This window comes from Sinocyclocheilus rhinocerous, unplaced genomic scaffold (assembly GCF_001515625.1).
Source record: "Sinocyclocheilus rhinocerous isolate Xijiao unplaced genomic scaffold, SAMN03320098_v1.1 scaffold2049, whole genome shotgun sequence".
Lineage (NCBI taxonomy): Eukaryota > Metazoa > Chordata > Actinopteri > Cypriniformes > Cyprinidae > Sinocyclocheilus > Sinocyclocheilus rhinocerous.
The window spans coordinates 552,373-569,308 of record NW_015659530.1 but is presented as its reverse complement, the minus strand read 5'-3'; the positions used below and the strand labels follow the sequence as shown (position 1 = coordinate 569,308).

The 16,936-nt window shown below is 38.9% G+C and overlaps 1 protein-coding gene across 1 annotated transcript in view; it reads left to right on the top strand.

Moving 5' to 3' along the window:
* The window catches only part of LOC107723935 (protein piccolo-like), a 76,364-nt gene that overhangs the window by 21,978 nt on the left and 37,450 nt on the right, over positions 1-16,936 (top strand). The window contains exons 11-16 of the mRNA XM_016532665.1: positions 118-965; positions 1,132-1,905; positions 2,054-2,878; positions 3,027-3,926; positions 4,113-5,162; positions 6,320-7,414. Coding sequence (XP_016388151.1) covers positions 118-965; positions 1,132-1,905; positions 2,054-2,878; positions 3,027-3,926; positions 4,113-5,162; positions 6,320-7,414 — 5,492 coding nt within the window. The remainder of the gene's footprint in view (positions 1-117; positions 966-1,131; positions 1,906-2,053; positions 2,879-3,026; positions 3,927-4,112; positions 5,163-6,319; positions 7,415-16,936) is intronic.

The window sequence follows — 16,936 nt, the reverse complement described above, 5'->3', positions numbered from 1 at the left end:
TATATATATATATATATATATATATATATATATACAGATTTTTTTTCTCAGTCACAATTATTGAAAATACATTTAAGCAAGGTAATTTATTTATTATGAATGAACAGTCTATAATATCTCAAAATGAAATAATAGTGGTCTTTATTTCTCATAATTATATGGTTACCATTTTCATCATCCTACAGGTGAAGGAATGGCTGTGTTTGAACTGCCAGATGCAGAGAGCTCCCGAACCTACAGTTGTGAAACCAGGAACTACTAAATTACCACCACCTGCATCACCAAAAAAACAAGACACTGGGGGTGTTGTAGCAGAGGATAATGCTTCTGCGAAACAAGAAGGCAAACCAAATCTGGCAGATTCCAAACAAACTACATCAGAGGCCCAAATCCAGAAAAATGTCTTACCTGCCAAATCTGATCAACCATCTAAATCGGAATCTTCTAAACAGGATTCAGATTTTTTCAGCTTTGGTTTTGGTGGTTCTCGTTCAAGGTCACCATCTCCTCAGCCCACTGTGTCTTTTGTCTCTGGGAAGGTTCTAGGCTTCGGTTCCTCCTTCCTTAGCTCAGCATCCAATCTGATCTCCTCGGCTGTCCAGGATGAACCTTCTAAAACTCCACCAACTTCTCGCAAAGGGTCTACAGTTTCCCAGACTTCGAATAAGACAACACCAACACCTCCCACTTCTCGAAAAGAATCAGTAGCTCCACAAGACACTAAACTAAATCTTACTGCAGCAAAATCAAATCCAACCCTTTCACCAACCCAAGAACAGAAAAAGCCACCAGATGCTCAATCATCCAAACCTCTACAAGCTCAAGTGAAAGAGGAGCATCCAAGAACTTGCCCACTCTGTAAAGAGACCCTTAAGAAGGACCCACAAAACTATAGCTCTTGCACTTCTTGCAAAAGCATTGTTTGCAATCTCTGTGGATTCAATCCCACTCCACATCAAACTGAAGTAAGTCTGTGTTTTACACTTATTATATCTCATAATAAAGACTCTCGTTTTGCTACCAGAAATGATTCTGTACAGATTTTGTAATTTAAATAATAGAGATAAGGTTAAAATTATGGGTAAATAAGTTTGTATGGTCATAGATGGCAATCTTTCTTATTATCTACAGGTGAAGGAGTGGCTGTGTTTGACCTGCCAAATGCAGAGAACTTCAGGTCCTCCCCCAGCTCAGCCACAGTCTAACAAAGTACTTCCACCAGCATCTCCACAAAAGGAAAAGACTCCAGAGAAGAAGCCAAGTGTTACAGCTGAGCAGGAAAAGAAACCTCCTATAGATACCAAAACACCAACAACACCAAATACTCAAATATCTAAACGTGATGCTTCTCCTTCCAAGTCTGCTCCACTACCTAAAGGTGAACAGATTAAAGAAGAGTCAAGTTTCTTTGGCTTTGGTTTCGGTGGTGCTCGATCTCGATCTCCCTCTCCTCAGACTGCTGTCTCTGATAAGGTTTTTGGTTTTGGATCCTCCATCCTCAGCTCAGCATCTAACCTGATCTCTTCGGCTGTTCAGGATGAATCCTCCACCAAAACTCCACCAACATCTCGCAAGGGATCTACAGTTTCCCAGACTTTAAATAAGACCACACCAACACCACCTACTTCTCGAAAAGGATCAGTTGCTCCTCAGGATGCTAAACAAAATCCACCTGAAGGGGAATCAAAGCCAGTTGTTACAACAATACTAGAACCAAAGCCAGTGCAGAAAACCTCAGATCCTAATTTGGCCAAACCTCCACATGCTCCAGAGGAGCTTCCAAAAACCTGTCCACTTTGCAAAGAAACTCTGAAGAAGGACCCACAGAACTACAGCTCTTGTAGTTCTTGCCAGAAAATTGTTTGTAATCTCTGTGGATTCAATCCCAATCCCCATCAAACTGAGGTACCATATGTCAATGTCTTTAACATTTATATATATGTAAAGGCTCTATTGAAAATGTAAAAAAAAGAATTATTTTGTGTAGATTTTGACTTTTAAAAGAAAGTATGTTTAATGGTTTCATAAACTTTTAAAAAAAAATAATCAACAGGTGAAGGAATGGCTATGCTTGACCTGCCAGGTACAGAGAACCTCAGGACCTTCCCCTGCTCAGCCACAACCACAATCCAACAAAGTACCACCAGCCTCTCCAGAAAAGAAAGTGGCTCAAATTCCAACTTCCCCAGAAAAGCAGCAGAGTGTCCCTGCTGAGCAGGACAATAAACCTCCAGCAGAGACTAAAAAACCTACAATTAGTCTAACTCCAAATGATCAAAAGTCTAAAGGTGTAGCTTCTCCTTCCAAACCTGCTCCATCATCTAAAGTCGAACAGATTAAGGAAGAGTCTAGTTTCTTTGGCTTTGGTTTTGGAGGTGCTCGATCCCGGTCACCTTCTCCTCAATCTGCTGTCTCTGAGAAAGTTATGGGTTTTGGGTCGTCCTTCCTTAGTTCAGCATCTAATCTGATATCCTCAACCATTCAGGATGAGTCATCCACCAAAACTCCACCAAGTTCTCGTAAGGGATCCACTGTGTCCCAAAGTTCTGTTAAGACAACTCCAACACCACCTACCTCTCGAAAAGGTTCAGAAGCTTCACAAGCCACACAAAAAATTAAACTGGCAGAAGAAGCCAAACTTATTACTGCACAGAAACAGGATGAAAAGAAAAAAGAGGGAATTAAACCACAGGATGAGATGACCAAAGAACCAATCGCTGATGTGAAAATTAACAGACCAGTTCCAGAGCTTCCAAAAGCCTGTCCACTCTGTAAAGTGGACATAAAGAGGGATCCACCAAATTACAACACTTGCACTGAATGCAAGGACACGGTGTGCAATCTTTGTGGATTTAATCCCATGCCACATCAAACTGAGGTAAGAGCACTTAATTTGTTTCTTTGTATCTCTGTGAGTTGCACATGCATCAGTTATTGCATTAATTCAATTAATTCAGTGTCAATTCAGTGTAATTTCAAGAACATCTTTTATTATTTTAATTCTAATTCTGATTATTATCCTACAGGTTAAGAAATGGCTGTGTTTGAACTGCCAGGTGAAGAAAGCTCAAGTGTCTCCCTCTGCCCAACCACAGCCACAGGTTAGCAAAGCATCTCCACCAACAATACCAGAAAACAAGGAGGCTCTCATACATACTCCAATTCCAGTGTCTCCAAAAAATAAGCCAGATGTTATTGGGAAGATAAGCACATCAGTTGCTAAAGAGAATCAAGAGAACAAACCTACACAAGCTTCAACACAACCAACTGAAATGCCAAAACATGATCCTTCTCCTGCAAAATCGATTGTACAACAGATACCAGAACCTTCTAAAGAGGAATCAGGTTTCTTTAGCTTTGGTTTTGGTGGTGCTCAATCTGGATCCCCTCAGCCTTCAGTGACTGCTGTCTCAGGGAAGGTTCTGGGATTTGGATCCTCCTTTTTGAACTCTGCATCTAATCTAATCTCCTCAGCTGTTCAAGATGAGTCCTCCACACCGCCACCAACTTCTCGTAAGACTTCCACAGCTTCTGAAACATCTGCAAAGACTACAACACCACCAACATCTCGCAAGGCATCTGTGGTTTCCCAAACTTCAGTTAAGACTACACCAACACTACCCGCTTCTCGGAAAGGATCTGTTACTTCTCAACAAGTTCCACCTACTGGTGACACAAAAGCACCTATAACAGACAAGCCAAAGGAGGACAAAACAGATGAGAAGCAGGTGCAACAGGCTTCAGCAGTACCTGAAGCTTCAGTAGTAGCAGTGGCAGCTCCTAAAGCAGAAACCAGAGCATGTCCTATTTGCAAAGTGGATCTTAATGTGGGTTCAAAGGACATCCCTAACTACAGGACCTGCACTGAGTGCAAGAACACTGTTTGTAACCTCTGTGGATTCAAACCAACACCCCATCAAACAGAGGTAAGAGAATGCTACTAACACTCTTTTAACAGAGCAGATTAATTTACACTTATCTAAAATGCTTGGTCGCTCCAGCTCCAGTGTATTTTGTTTAGTGGTCTCCATGAAAAATCAATCTCATATTAATTTTCCATCAATATCATGGAAGAATGAAGTCAAGAATTCCTTTTTAATCTCTCCTTACAGGTCAATGAATGGCTTTGTTTGAACTGCCAAACAAAGCGAGCATTAAATGGAATGGAACCACAAGGACCTCCAAAAATGAAGACCCATGAACAACCTGAAAATGTCTCCACCTCAGCACCGCATCCAAGAACAGAAAGTATAACACCAGGGGCACCATCATTAGTGTCAACCGTGGTTCCTAATGTTGCTGAAACCCAGAAGAAAGAGATTCAAACTGCAGCCATCCTTGATAAAACTAAGACTCCTGTTTCAGTGGATGTCCAAAAGAAAGAATCAGTCTCAGCTTCACCACAACCACTAGAGACAAACATAAAGGTACAACCTGCATCATCTAAGAAGAAAGAAACATCAGATTCAAAGAGAGACAAAGAAACTGACACACTCTTAGAGGAGTCTGACAAGTCCCCAGAAAAATATGCTCCACCTCCACAGGCAGAGCCACCAAAACAGGAATCCAGGTTCTTTGGTTTTGGATTTAGTGGTCCTAAGGTACAACCTGCTTCCTCTAAGCCATCTGAGTCAACCACAGGGAAACTCTTTGGCTTTGGTGGCTTGACAGAAACAGCTAGATCTCGATCACCATCACCACAGTCTGTTTCTGCTGTGTCTGGAAAAGTTCTGGGCTTTGGATCCTCTATATTTAGCTCAGCATCTAATTTAATCAGCTCAGCTGTACAGGATGAACCTTCCACAACACCACCAACTTCTCGAAAGGCATCCACAGTTTCCCAGACCTCTGCTAAGACTACTCCTCCCACATCTCGCAAAGGATCTGCAGTGGCACAAGCCTCTAGTAAGATAGGAGACACCAAATCACATGCAGGGCAAGATGCAGAGAAACCAGCAGAGAAAAAAGCAGAAATCAAGCAAGTCACAGCACCCAAACCACCTCAGAAACCTGCTCCTAAAGAAGGCAAGACCAATTGTCCATTATGCAAAGTGGAACTCAATATTGGTTCCGAGGATGCCAAGAATTTTAACGCATGCACAGAATGCAAGACAACAGTGTGCAACCAATGTGGATTTAATCCAATGCCTCGTCAAACAGAGGTAAGACATTTAACCTTTACTTTTAACACTTTTAAGACCCATGTACCATTCTTGTTGTCTTTTATTCCATTATACTCTATATACAGTATTTACATACAGTACGCCAGTATAACTTGCATTTTCATCATATTACAGAACATAACAATGTCACTGGCATTCTGGAAATTTTTTTTTTTTTAAATGTAACTATTTTTTATTTTATTATTTTTTTACATTTTTTAGACATTCCAAAAAAAGTTACATTCAAAAACAGTTTCACATTTCACCATGCATTTTTAGTCTTCTATCATTAAGCTCTAATTCACTTATAGTTTTATATCTATGTTTACTTTGAATGCTGCTAAGTACAGTATATCTTTGACTTTTTGTCCGCTAATTGCCTATTTGCTTTATTTTGTTTTTAAAATCAATATTTAAGAGGGGCCATTTGTAGTCTAGGGCTGTCAAAATGACAGGCATAATTTCAGTTAGTGGGAAAAAAGCTTTTGGCTTCTCTCCTGTTTGACGTAAACAACATCTTTTCCACACTGATGCTCTCGTTTTCCGCAATATATGAATGAACAACGTAGCAGCGCCGCATCTAGTGGGTTCAACTGGATAGGCTAACAAAAGCATTCAAATGCAATCAATGACACATACATCGTCATCGCATCTTGTGCGCCACTGATAAGGCTGCCTAACGGCTGACGCAGACCTTTAATTCAAATGCAACATTTTTGCATTCGAATGTGGATTTTTTTTTTTTTATTCTACGAATATTCGAAATTCGAAAAAAAAAAATAACAGCTGTCATGATGTCAGTGTGGCGAGCCATTGAAATTCCCAAGACATATTCGGTAGCAGTGTTACTTGAGGCAGTTATTTTGTGTAATTAAGTGTAGTATAAAAATAAGTTCAACAACAGTTCAACTTTGACCCTCACCGGCTTTTTTATGCATTTCACTTACAGATATGTAAAGTAAGGATAAAAAAAATTGTCACAGAGCCAATGTTAATGATGTGAAGAAGTGTTCATTTATTTTAATTTGTTATATTAATGTATGTTGAAGCAGCAGTTTTTTGTAGTTATTAGGTTTTCTACATATAAACCTACTGCAAGACATTACAGTAGAGTATGAAATATATTATTGCCAGTAATTGTCTTATAACTATTGCAGGTTGAGGAATGGCTCTGCCTGAATTGCCAGGTACAACGGGCACAGGCAGGGATTAAAACATCTGAAAGTCCCACAGTGAAACCTCAGCCAGTTCCCTTAGTGAAAGACGACCAAACTCCATCCAAAGTTGACAAGATATCTACAGCTCCAGTTGAGTCTAAACCTGATGAGAAGCCTGCTGCAGCTGAAAAGAAAGCTGCCCCTGCTCAAGAAATAAAGAAAGAGATCTCAGTTCCAAGCCCGCAACAAAAGGCAGGTACTGATTCTAAGGCAACTGATACAATCACCCCAAGAAGAGAGCCTCCTAAGCAAAACGATACTCAACAAGATCCTGCGAAAACACAACAGCCACCCAAAGATACAGCCACTCCCGTAAAATCTGCTCCACCTGCCGAGGTTGGACCCCCAAAACAGGAATCCAATTTCTTTGGTTTTGGATTAGGTGGTCCTAAAGCACAGCCTACTTATTCTAAACCATCTGAGTCAACCACAGGAAAGTTCTTTGGTGGATTTGTTGGACTGACAGAAACGACTAGATCTCGGTCACCCTCACCACAGTCAGTTTCTGCTGTCTCCGGGAAAGTTCTGGGCTTTGGATCCTCATTATTTAGTTCGGCGTCTAATCTGATCTCCTCAGCTGTTCAAGATGAGCCATCCACAACACCTCCAACTTCACGAAAAGGCTCCACAGTTTCTACTGAGTCTGGTAAATCTACCACAGCACCAGCTTCTCCCAAAGGCTCAGTGGCCTCTGCCAAGGCTACACCGCCAACATCTCGCAAAGGATCTGTTGCAACAGAACCTAAGAAGGTACTTCCTGAAAAAGAGAACAAACCACCTGTTGAAAAGAAACCAGAGCAGCACAATGAGGCCAAAGTATCAAGGATACCTACTTCAGAAAAGGATAAACCTGAAACTGGACAGGATAAATTAGTAAAAGATCCTGAAAGTGCACCTCAACCATCCACCTGCCCACTCTGCAAAGTGAATCTTAACATGGGCTCGAAGGACCCTCCTAATTACAACACCTGCACTGAATGTAAAAGCGTTGTATGTCATCTCTGTGGATTTAACCCCATGCCTCACCTTGCTGAGGTGAGTCATTGACTATTTTGTTGTCTTAAGTCTTTGTTTCTGAAGGTCTGGTTTTAATATGTGTCTTTAGTAAATAGATAATTAAAGTGTTGATTGTTAATTTAATTTGATTTCCTCACTGAAGTACTTTAGACTCTTGTTTGGGAGTCACTACTCGAAAGGCTCTTCTGACTGATATCTAAGTCTGATATCTTTCTTAACTCTTATGTATTGGTGACTAATTAGCCAATGTTCTTGGGTGCATGAGTCTGACAGACAGAAAATCTGGAGTGGTGGGTTCTCCAACATGCAGTTCGTAACCTCTGTTATGCCCACTCATTCTCCAGATGGCTCTTTCCAAATGATTGTAATCTCACTAAAACTCTACAAGGGCTGAGGATGCAGTAGAAGAGCCAATAAATGCATTAGCATTCTGCAGGGACCAGTGAGTGATTGGCATTCTTTCAGGTTTGGCCAATAACAGCCAATGTAGATTGAGTCAACAAAACCCCACTAAGAAATTAAGTGACTTGTGAATCCAAAGCCTAGAAAATGAAAGTGGGCTCTATTGTCCCTTTGGTGATTTACAACTGCTAATAAATGAAACTGTTTGGGAATTCAAAGCGTAAAAATGAAAGTGGACAGTAGTGTTGCTGTGATGATTTAAAACTGCTGTTTGTATGCAAAACAAGACAATTTAAAAAATTTTTTTTTAATTTTGCATGCCCTCTGCATTGCAAATGTGGACAAACTTTTATTTGGTGAGATGCCCAGGCCTTGAGTAAACACTAAGCTTGGAGAGCAGAGGCGGTAATCTGCATGAGTGGTATTTCTGATAGTGTAGCTTCACGCTAATGCTGAAACGTGCTGAGTGCTGACTCTGGGGGAAGAATCCCTGTGTTTGACCAAAATGTGTGATTACGTAACAGGCTGATTGAAGAAAGCCACAGCTTGCAGCACACTGTTAAAGTGATCGAGGGTTTGAATATGGAGACGGGTGGTGTGCCTTATGATATCCCAATAAATGGAGGTGGTGATGAGGGTGGGGGCTGGGTGAGTTGTCAGACATCTTTCTCGTGCCTGTGGACTGATGGACTAAAGCTCCCATGCCATCTGCAGCGTGCACATGGCCACTTCCACAGCATGTCAGCCGTCCATCATTTATGCTAATATGACTTCCTGTGCATGTGACCCCAACAAGCTATGTTCATCGCTTTCATCAGAACTGTGATTGCAGAAGTAATTTAATGAGAAAACTGTTTGATTTATGGATTGGTGGATTATTACAGCACACTGAAGGAAATGGCATGAGAATAAGGCATGTTACAGTATTTAATATTCTGTAATGATCGTCTGTTCTGTGTCCAGCTGCAGCTGTTCTCTGTCAGTGGTGCACTGCAAATCATATACTGTACGAGCGTAGCATCGCTGTTTTTTTTTTTTTTTTCCCATTTTGAAACACTTGTATTTTTTTAGATTTCAGTTATTTAGAAAGTGTAAATAATATAATAGGCTACAATGGGCTAACGTTTGGAGATTTCAATTTTGAATTAATCAGTAAACACTTGACTGTGTCAGGAAAGCTGTTAACCTGGTAAAATATGTTCCTATGGTGCCTTTACTCTGACAAGCTATAGGAGCTCTGTTTTGACAGTCAGCTTGCATCTCATTTACTGCCTGCTGTGCATGCTAATGAACTATCGCCTGTGATCCACTGTTTCCTAAAATTGTGGATCAGTGCAAATACATTTATGCCACGTCTTTGTAATCAGTATATTTGCAGCTGAAAAATGCACCATGTGTGTGCAATGTAGAAACAGCTGTAGATGGGCAAATTTAACTATAATAGAATTGACTTTTTTGGGGTGTTCTGTACACCCATGTAGGTCCAGGTACAGGATAATATCATCTGATATCAGCTTATGGAAAAAGTATGCACTGTTATGTGGACATTTTATCAGTTGGTATTTGCATTGTTTCTGTATAGTTTAAAAGTTAGTGGTTTATAAATAGGCTATTTATTGCATTCATAGATTTGATAGATTTTTTTGTTTTGTTCTGTCCTTTTATTATTCAGTCCACGGGGTCACACTATCTAAACAATTTTCATTTTATATATATTTTTAAAAAGTATCTGCAGAAGATGGCCCACTTAGAAACAGACAGCCTTGTATTTTTATGTGCTAAATCATATTTGGCACTGCACTTTCATCCTGCCCTTTTGGATCTGACACAGTCAGTCTCTTGTAATATGCCCTTAACATGAGCCTTTAACTCTGGCCTCTACAATCCTGCACCTTCACACAAGAAAACGAACCCTGTGCTTCTGATGTTAATTGAAAAATACAGTGTATGCCCAAAAAGCCTTTTGAATGACAATGCACATTCACATATCTGTCATGCGTAAGGCTGTAGGCATAGCTTCAAACGCTGATGCGTGATATTAAGATATTTAGTGATATGCCGTGTCCGCATCTGGCACACCGTTGGCCAAAAATAGCTTTAGATTTTAATCTACCTCAGCTAGCATTGTGACAGTGGCTCCAAGAAAACTGTCACTGGACCCAAGGGGACTTGTGTATTTTTGGATGCCATCTAACAGTCTAATGCTGACGTCTTACTTTTTGCAATTGCAGATTTTGAATAAACGAAAAATAAAGACATTATTAATAAGTAGTTAAGTATAAAAATATAGAATAATGATGTTATATTTAGGTGAATGTTTAGGGTGATAATCTATAATACATTGTCATACATTTTAAAGGGGTCATATTATACAAAAAAAAAAATTTTATTTACAATGATAGTCAAGGTTTCTTGCACCAACATATGTGATCATTTAATTGTACGTTACCATTTCCACCTTTACGCAGTGATTACCTGCATGCGCTAGACAAGCAACTGCTATTGACATGAGTGAGACTGCTAATCGATAGCTTTCTCCAAGTATTATAGATTTTATTTTTTCTGATGTCAGAAATCCAATCATGTCTGATTTCTTTAGTGCAGCTTTATTGCAATAGATAGTCTGTTTGTACTTGATTAAGCTTTCAGTTCCTTCCAGTTGTATAGCTACTGTATATGAAATTCTTATTGCTAAAGAGAAATTCAATTTTGTACACTAACATGTCCATTTATAATGACAGTCAAGGTTTCTTGCACCAAAAACATCTGTGATATTTAGTTTACATTACCATTTCCACCTTAGTGCAGTAATGTCCTTCGCTAGCCAAGCAACTGCCATTAAGATGAATGGGAATGCAAATCGATAGCTTTCTCCAGGTATTATATATCTCTTTTTTTTTTTCTGATGTCAGAAATCCAACCATTTCCACTTTCTTTAGTGCAGCTTTATTGCAATGGATAATTTGTTTGTACTTGAGATGAAACTTTCATTTCCATCCAGTTGTTTACATAGCTACTGTATATGAAACTCTTATTGCAAGCGAGAAATACAATTTCATATGATATGCCTCCTTTAAAGAACAGAGTGTTCTGTTTTGTCTTATATGCAGTAATGGACTGAGCAGCGGTGGTTACTGACTGCTGTGTTTCCTCATTGTCCCTCTGGTGGTAAAACACTGGTGCCCAGCTGTGCCCGAGAGAGTTGTGTATCCTCTCGATGGGATCGAGTTTTCTATGGCATGCCATTAACACGAAACAATGCTCTGGTGGTTTACACAACATGGTCATTGTCACCATGCACACAGTTTCTCTCTTCCTCTTTTTCTCCTTTTAGTCTTGTGTGTGCGCACATGTGTGGGTGTGTTTTGGTGTGTCTGTGTGTTTGTGCCCTGGATGCTTTATGCACAGTAATATGATCATCCCAGTGGTGCATTGCGTGGAAAAGAGTTGAAGGTGTGTTCTGCTTGCTAATAAATTATGTTTATTATACTGAGAATCTGAGAGGCATGTAAAACCCGCTAGACTAATTTAATGTCATTAACTAACTCATATCGTATAACCTCACCTGCAAGGGGCTACAGTCGATCTTTTTATGGGGCCAAGCACCAAAGGCGTGTGGGCATATATTGTATCTGTTAGTCATCTTAATCTTTCTCTGCTGCTTTTTCTGTCATTTAGTCTGTGGCGGGCGGCCCCTAGAACCGTATGGTAAATCGTTGGGAAATTTGGCACATTGATTGAGGAGTGTCTTCTTGATCCTGATGGCAACATTCTTCCACCTACAGTTGAAAGTTTTAGATACACTATTGTTCAAAAGTTGTTCATAAGTTGAATATTTTAGAAATTAGTACTTTATTCAGCAAGAATGGATTAAATTGATTAAAGGTGACAGTAAAACATGTATAATGTTACAAAAAAAAAATTCAGTTTCAAATAAATGCTGTTCTTGTGAACTTTCTATTCATCAAAGAAGACTGAAAAAATGTATCACGGTTTCCACAAAAATATTAGGCAGCACAGCTGTTTTCAACCTGGATAATAATTAGAAATGTTTCTTGAGCACCAAATTATCATATTAGAATGGTTTCTGAAGGATCATGTGACACTGAAGATTGGAGTAATGGCTGCTGAAAATTCAGCTTTGCGTCACATTAATAAAATACATTTTTAAATATATTAAAATAGAAAATTAAATCTAATATTATTTCACAATATAAGTTTTACTGTATTATTTAATCAAATACTGATTGGTGATCTTATGAGACTTCTTTAAAAAAAAAAAAGAGTCCAAACTCTGTACCGGAAGTGTGCGTTTTAGCTTTATTACCTTTTTAACCAAATAGTATAATTTTTATCATAGTATCATTTTTCTTTGAATTTTAAAGAACTGCTGATTTCAATTTATTCCCAACAGATATATAATTTTTAATTTTGTCGAAAGAATCATTTTAACCTTATCTAAAAGTTTTCATTGGATTATCCCTCCTTTTTACCAAAAAATACCAAAAGAATTTGCATGTATGTGTCAACAATTTTGACACAAGTATTGCAAATCAGGAAGCGAGGCTATTTTTCACAATGCTGTGATGTATTTACGTTGAAATGACTAGCAGAATTATTCTGGTGACAGCCACCTACTAGTATGGAAATGGCTCAGATTGACTGTAGCATTGCTACAAAGTTAATAGTGAGGATGCTAAACGTTGAAACAAAAGATTTCATACTGAAAAGGAACTCTGTATTTGCCGTTAACACTAAGCTTTAGGTCAAAAGCAATAATGAATCTGCTTTTAGCCTTTGAACCAGTTGTTTTCAAAACACAAGCTGTCAGCGGTTGTCATGACTACACAAATCTGTGCAGCTTTACAAGGTATATTCCACAAATCTACTTTGCATTACAATATTCCATTCTACAAGTGTGCTGCTTGGCTTCATAATTGCTGCTTGCAGCAATGTTTTTAATGCACAGGCAAATAAATAGGTAATGAGATGTAAGTCTGTTGCTTTCATTTCTTTCTATAAAGGATATTGGAATGATTTTAGAGCGATTCTGCAGCAAGCACAATTTTCAGGAATTACACTGCAACAAATCTAATTCTCCTAATCTTTGACCTGCACAGTCTTAATCACATTTATAGGTTGCACGCACCCCAATGCATGAGATTGCCTCCGTCGCAAATGCTGCAGGAATCACAGACAGCTGCAGGAAGAGATATTTCATATTCTCGAATGCAGACGGCAACTGTTGCCGAGTCAAAAAGGAGAGCTGCCCTGGAGGAGACGGTGGGTGTATAAATAGTCTGAGGCGAGACTAGAGAGATGCGCCTAACCTTTTTTTCCCTTCTCGCAAGCTGCTTTTAAAGCAGTGAGCTCTCTAGATGCTCCTACATCGTGTCTGTGCATGTTTGGCTCTTTAAATGAGAGCAGTCAATAGAACATCACTAAGGCACAAACAGAGCATTTTGAAGCACTCAGCATAGTTTGGTCATTTATAAAGAAAATTGGAAATATTTCATCTTCTGTCTTTCAACCTGCACCTGAGATAAATTGCATGTCTTCAATTAAACTTTTTGCTGAGGCACGCAAGAATAAAAAGAGGATATTGTTTTTTTTAAAAAAACTTCTCTACACCTCTCTTTCTGTTTATCTGCTTTCTGGCACACCGGTGGGCGGCACGGTTTGGCTCTGTGCCTTCAGTGCCGAGCACTCTGCTTATTACAGATTAGTAGGTCAAGATTCTCTATTATCATTGGGCCTGATTTATTGGGGCTGTACCGCTGCGGGGGTGGTTGAAAGCTCACTATATTAGCCAGTTACAACCGTTGCCAAAGGCAGCTGCCAGGAATCAATACGGTGTCAGACGCTGCTCTGCAGTGCTGTGGTCCCATGGAGGAATAGCACCTCTAATATATAACTTTGGCTATAAATTCATCTACTTCTCAAATGCAAATCTGTTCCCGCTTTGTAGTACAGGCAGGCTGACAAAATAAAAAAACTCTGGCTGATGCTTACTGGGCTGTAGTTTTATTTAACCTGGAATGTGCCGTGAGATGTTTTAGAATATTATGCAAACTTGTGGCATGTTACTACTAAATGCAATTGTATACTTTTTGAAAGAGCTGCAGCTTGGAACACTGTTAGTATGCATTTATTTACAGAGCAAGCTTTTGCAGCAGTGAATGTCGAATACAAAGTGTTATTATCTTAATGGCTTTTGGCATTGCAGATTGTACTGCCCTTAACTTATCTTAAGGAGCTCTTAAGGAATAATGCAATTGTCTAGATGGCTGGAGAGTAACAGGTTGCAGTGAGTATAGCTTTCAGATATTGAAAAGATGCAATTTATATGGCTAAGCCATTCGCTATTACCCCAAGTCATCCTGGCTGGTTGAAGTTTAACAGATTTAACAGATTAGAGCTTGGTAAAAGGTCAGATATCTCCTTCAGTGGAGTGTGCCTTGTTGTGGTGCTGTAAGGCTTGATGAGTCTTATCATCAGAGAACTGGTGTGTTTTTCTCTGGGGTTAATCGCTGAGAACAAAGGCGCATATGAGGCCTGTCTCCAGGCCTGCTGGTCCTTGCTAGTTGTGTGTAATTAAAGAGGACTTTGCATGGCGTTCAGAACCAGCTGCGGCGGACACAGAGATGTCTTTGCGCAACAGGAAGGACCAAGTAATAATACTATTCACAGTCATTCTACTAGGATGCTACCAACGCAACATAAAATTAGGGCTAAGGACAGCCAAGAGCACTGGACATAAGAACATAATGCAGCCGTAAACTTGAGTATAAATATGTATCTAATACGTAGAGAACCAGTGATGTCAGATATTTAAATTTTATTTTTTATATCATGTTAGTATTTGTTGTATTATTTACTAGATTTATTGAGTACTGAATGTTGAACCTTATTAAGGAATAATGCAATTGTCTAGATGGCTGGAGAGTAACAGGTTGCAGTGAGTATAGCTTTCAGATATTGAAAAGATGCAATTTATATGGCTAAGCCATTCGCTATTACCCCAAGTCATCCTGGCTGGTTGAAGTTTAACAGATTTAACAGATTAGAGCTTGGTAAAAGGTCAGATATCTCCTTCAGTGGAGTGTGCCTTGTTGTGGTGCTGTAAGGCTTGATGAGTCTTATCATCAGAGAACTGGTGTGTTTTTCTCTGGGGTTAATCGCTGAGAACAAAGGCGCATATGAGGCCTGTCTCCAGGCCTGCTGGTCCTTGCTAGTTGTGTGTAATTAAAGAGGACTTTGCATGGCGTTCAGAACCAGCTGCGGCGGACACAGAGATGTCTTTGCGCAACAGGAAGGACCAAGTAATAATACTATTCACAGTCATTCTACTAGGATGCTACCAACGCAACATAAAATTAGGGCTAAGGACAGCCAAGAGCACTGGACATAAGAACATAATGCAGCCGTAATCTTGAGTATACATATGTATCTAATACGTAGAGAACCAGTGATGTCAGATATTTAAATGTTATTTTTTATATCATGTTAGTATTTGTTGTATTATTTACTAGATTTATTGAGTACTGAATGTTGAACCTTATTAGAAGCACTTTATTCTATGTGAAGCCTCTCTTGCTCAGCAGTACCCTTGAGGGCTGAAAAAAGGGTGGGAAACGAAAAACAAAACATTTATTTTCAGGGTGTTCATAAAAGCATGATTCCTAGGTCTGGAAAAGTTATGCAAATTTAATAGATTCTTAAAAGGTCAAATAAAATTCATTTTTGACAAATTCAATGTCAGTCAATGCATTTTTGGTTATAGTCAGTATTTCAAGAAATGACTATTTGTGAGTGCAATTGTGAGATACACGCACATACATCTAAATAATACATATTAGTCATCACAAACAACTGAAAAAGTAATGAAAAAATTACGGAAGTTCTGAAAACGCTACTTTAAACATACAAGAGAAAATCTTTGTCAGTCAAACATTTAAAATTGTAAGATGGGGTTTGTACCAGTGTACTAGTAATTTTGGCATTTCATATTCCATAGCAAATGGCATGAATGGCAAAACAAGTGCAACCAGCCATACTAACACTGTGAGGTGGGAAGCTATGATGTTGGGTAATGTTGCGTGATCTTCCACTGCTGCGTTGCATGAAAAAAGTCATAGTAAAACAGAGTGCAGAATTTATTGTTCTCATTCTTATGTTGGCTGGATTGCTAACTTTTATAGCATTGGTAAGAATGTGCTCAAAATGTAGGTGTTTGTGTTTTATTTTTCTTGTGAAATATTATTTCCTCATCTATCAGAGACAGATTGTTTCTGTTTCTTACCTCTCCTTGTTGAAGTATTTCCATAGTGTAAGATGTGAAATTAACAAATATGCAGTATAAGCCCATTTTTCCCAGAGAAGCGTAAATCACCCACAAACGAATCATATATGTATCACAAAGGAATCATGGCTTTGTTAATCAAGGACGCTGTCACTGACATTGATATTTCTTCCCAAATGCTTGAGCAGACATAATTGATCTTAGAAAGTAATATCTCTCCTTGACTGCTCTTTGTAGAATAAATGCAATCACCATGGCATGTAGTCAGATTGATCTGAAAAGCATACTTCTGCTGTTGCCCTTTTCTCATTTCTCTACTGTAATAAAAAGCAGACAAGTAAAGTTGAGGAAGATAATTTAGATAACATAGAGGAAGAATTTTATAAGTGACTGGCGAATGCTGGCAAAATATTTTTAAAAAGAAAAAAACGGTCATATCCTGACACTATTGGAATCACCAGAGTTTGCATATCTATTTATTCTGCAAAAATAAGAAAATAAAATTATTTTTGCTGATTGGAGTTATGTGAATCCCAAAATAATAAGACAGATTAGTCATGTAGTTCAGGCAACACACAGGCTAATTGATTTCAAAAATATGCAGTTTTGCGCGTCCTTGTTTAGCACCTTGATTAAGCACATTTTGGATAATTTTCTGTTTGTAGCACCCACAATTCAGTCTTTTTGTTTTTGCGGTTTTATTTATGTGCCGTGATTAGCACTCTACATTGCCTGCAGTACTGACAAGCAGCAGTGATGAGGACATTCTTTCACAAAGTCGTAGATTCTGGAAAAGATGATTGGTTCTTTTTATTGTTAATTAATCTCCTGATTGG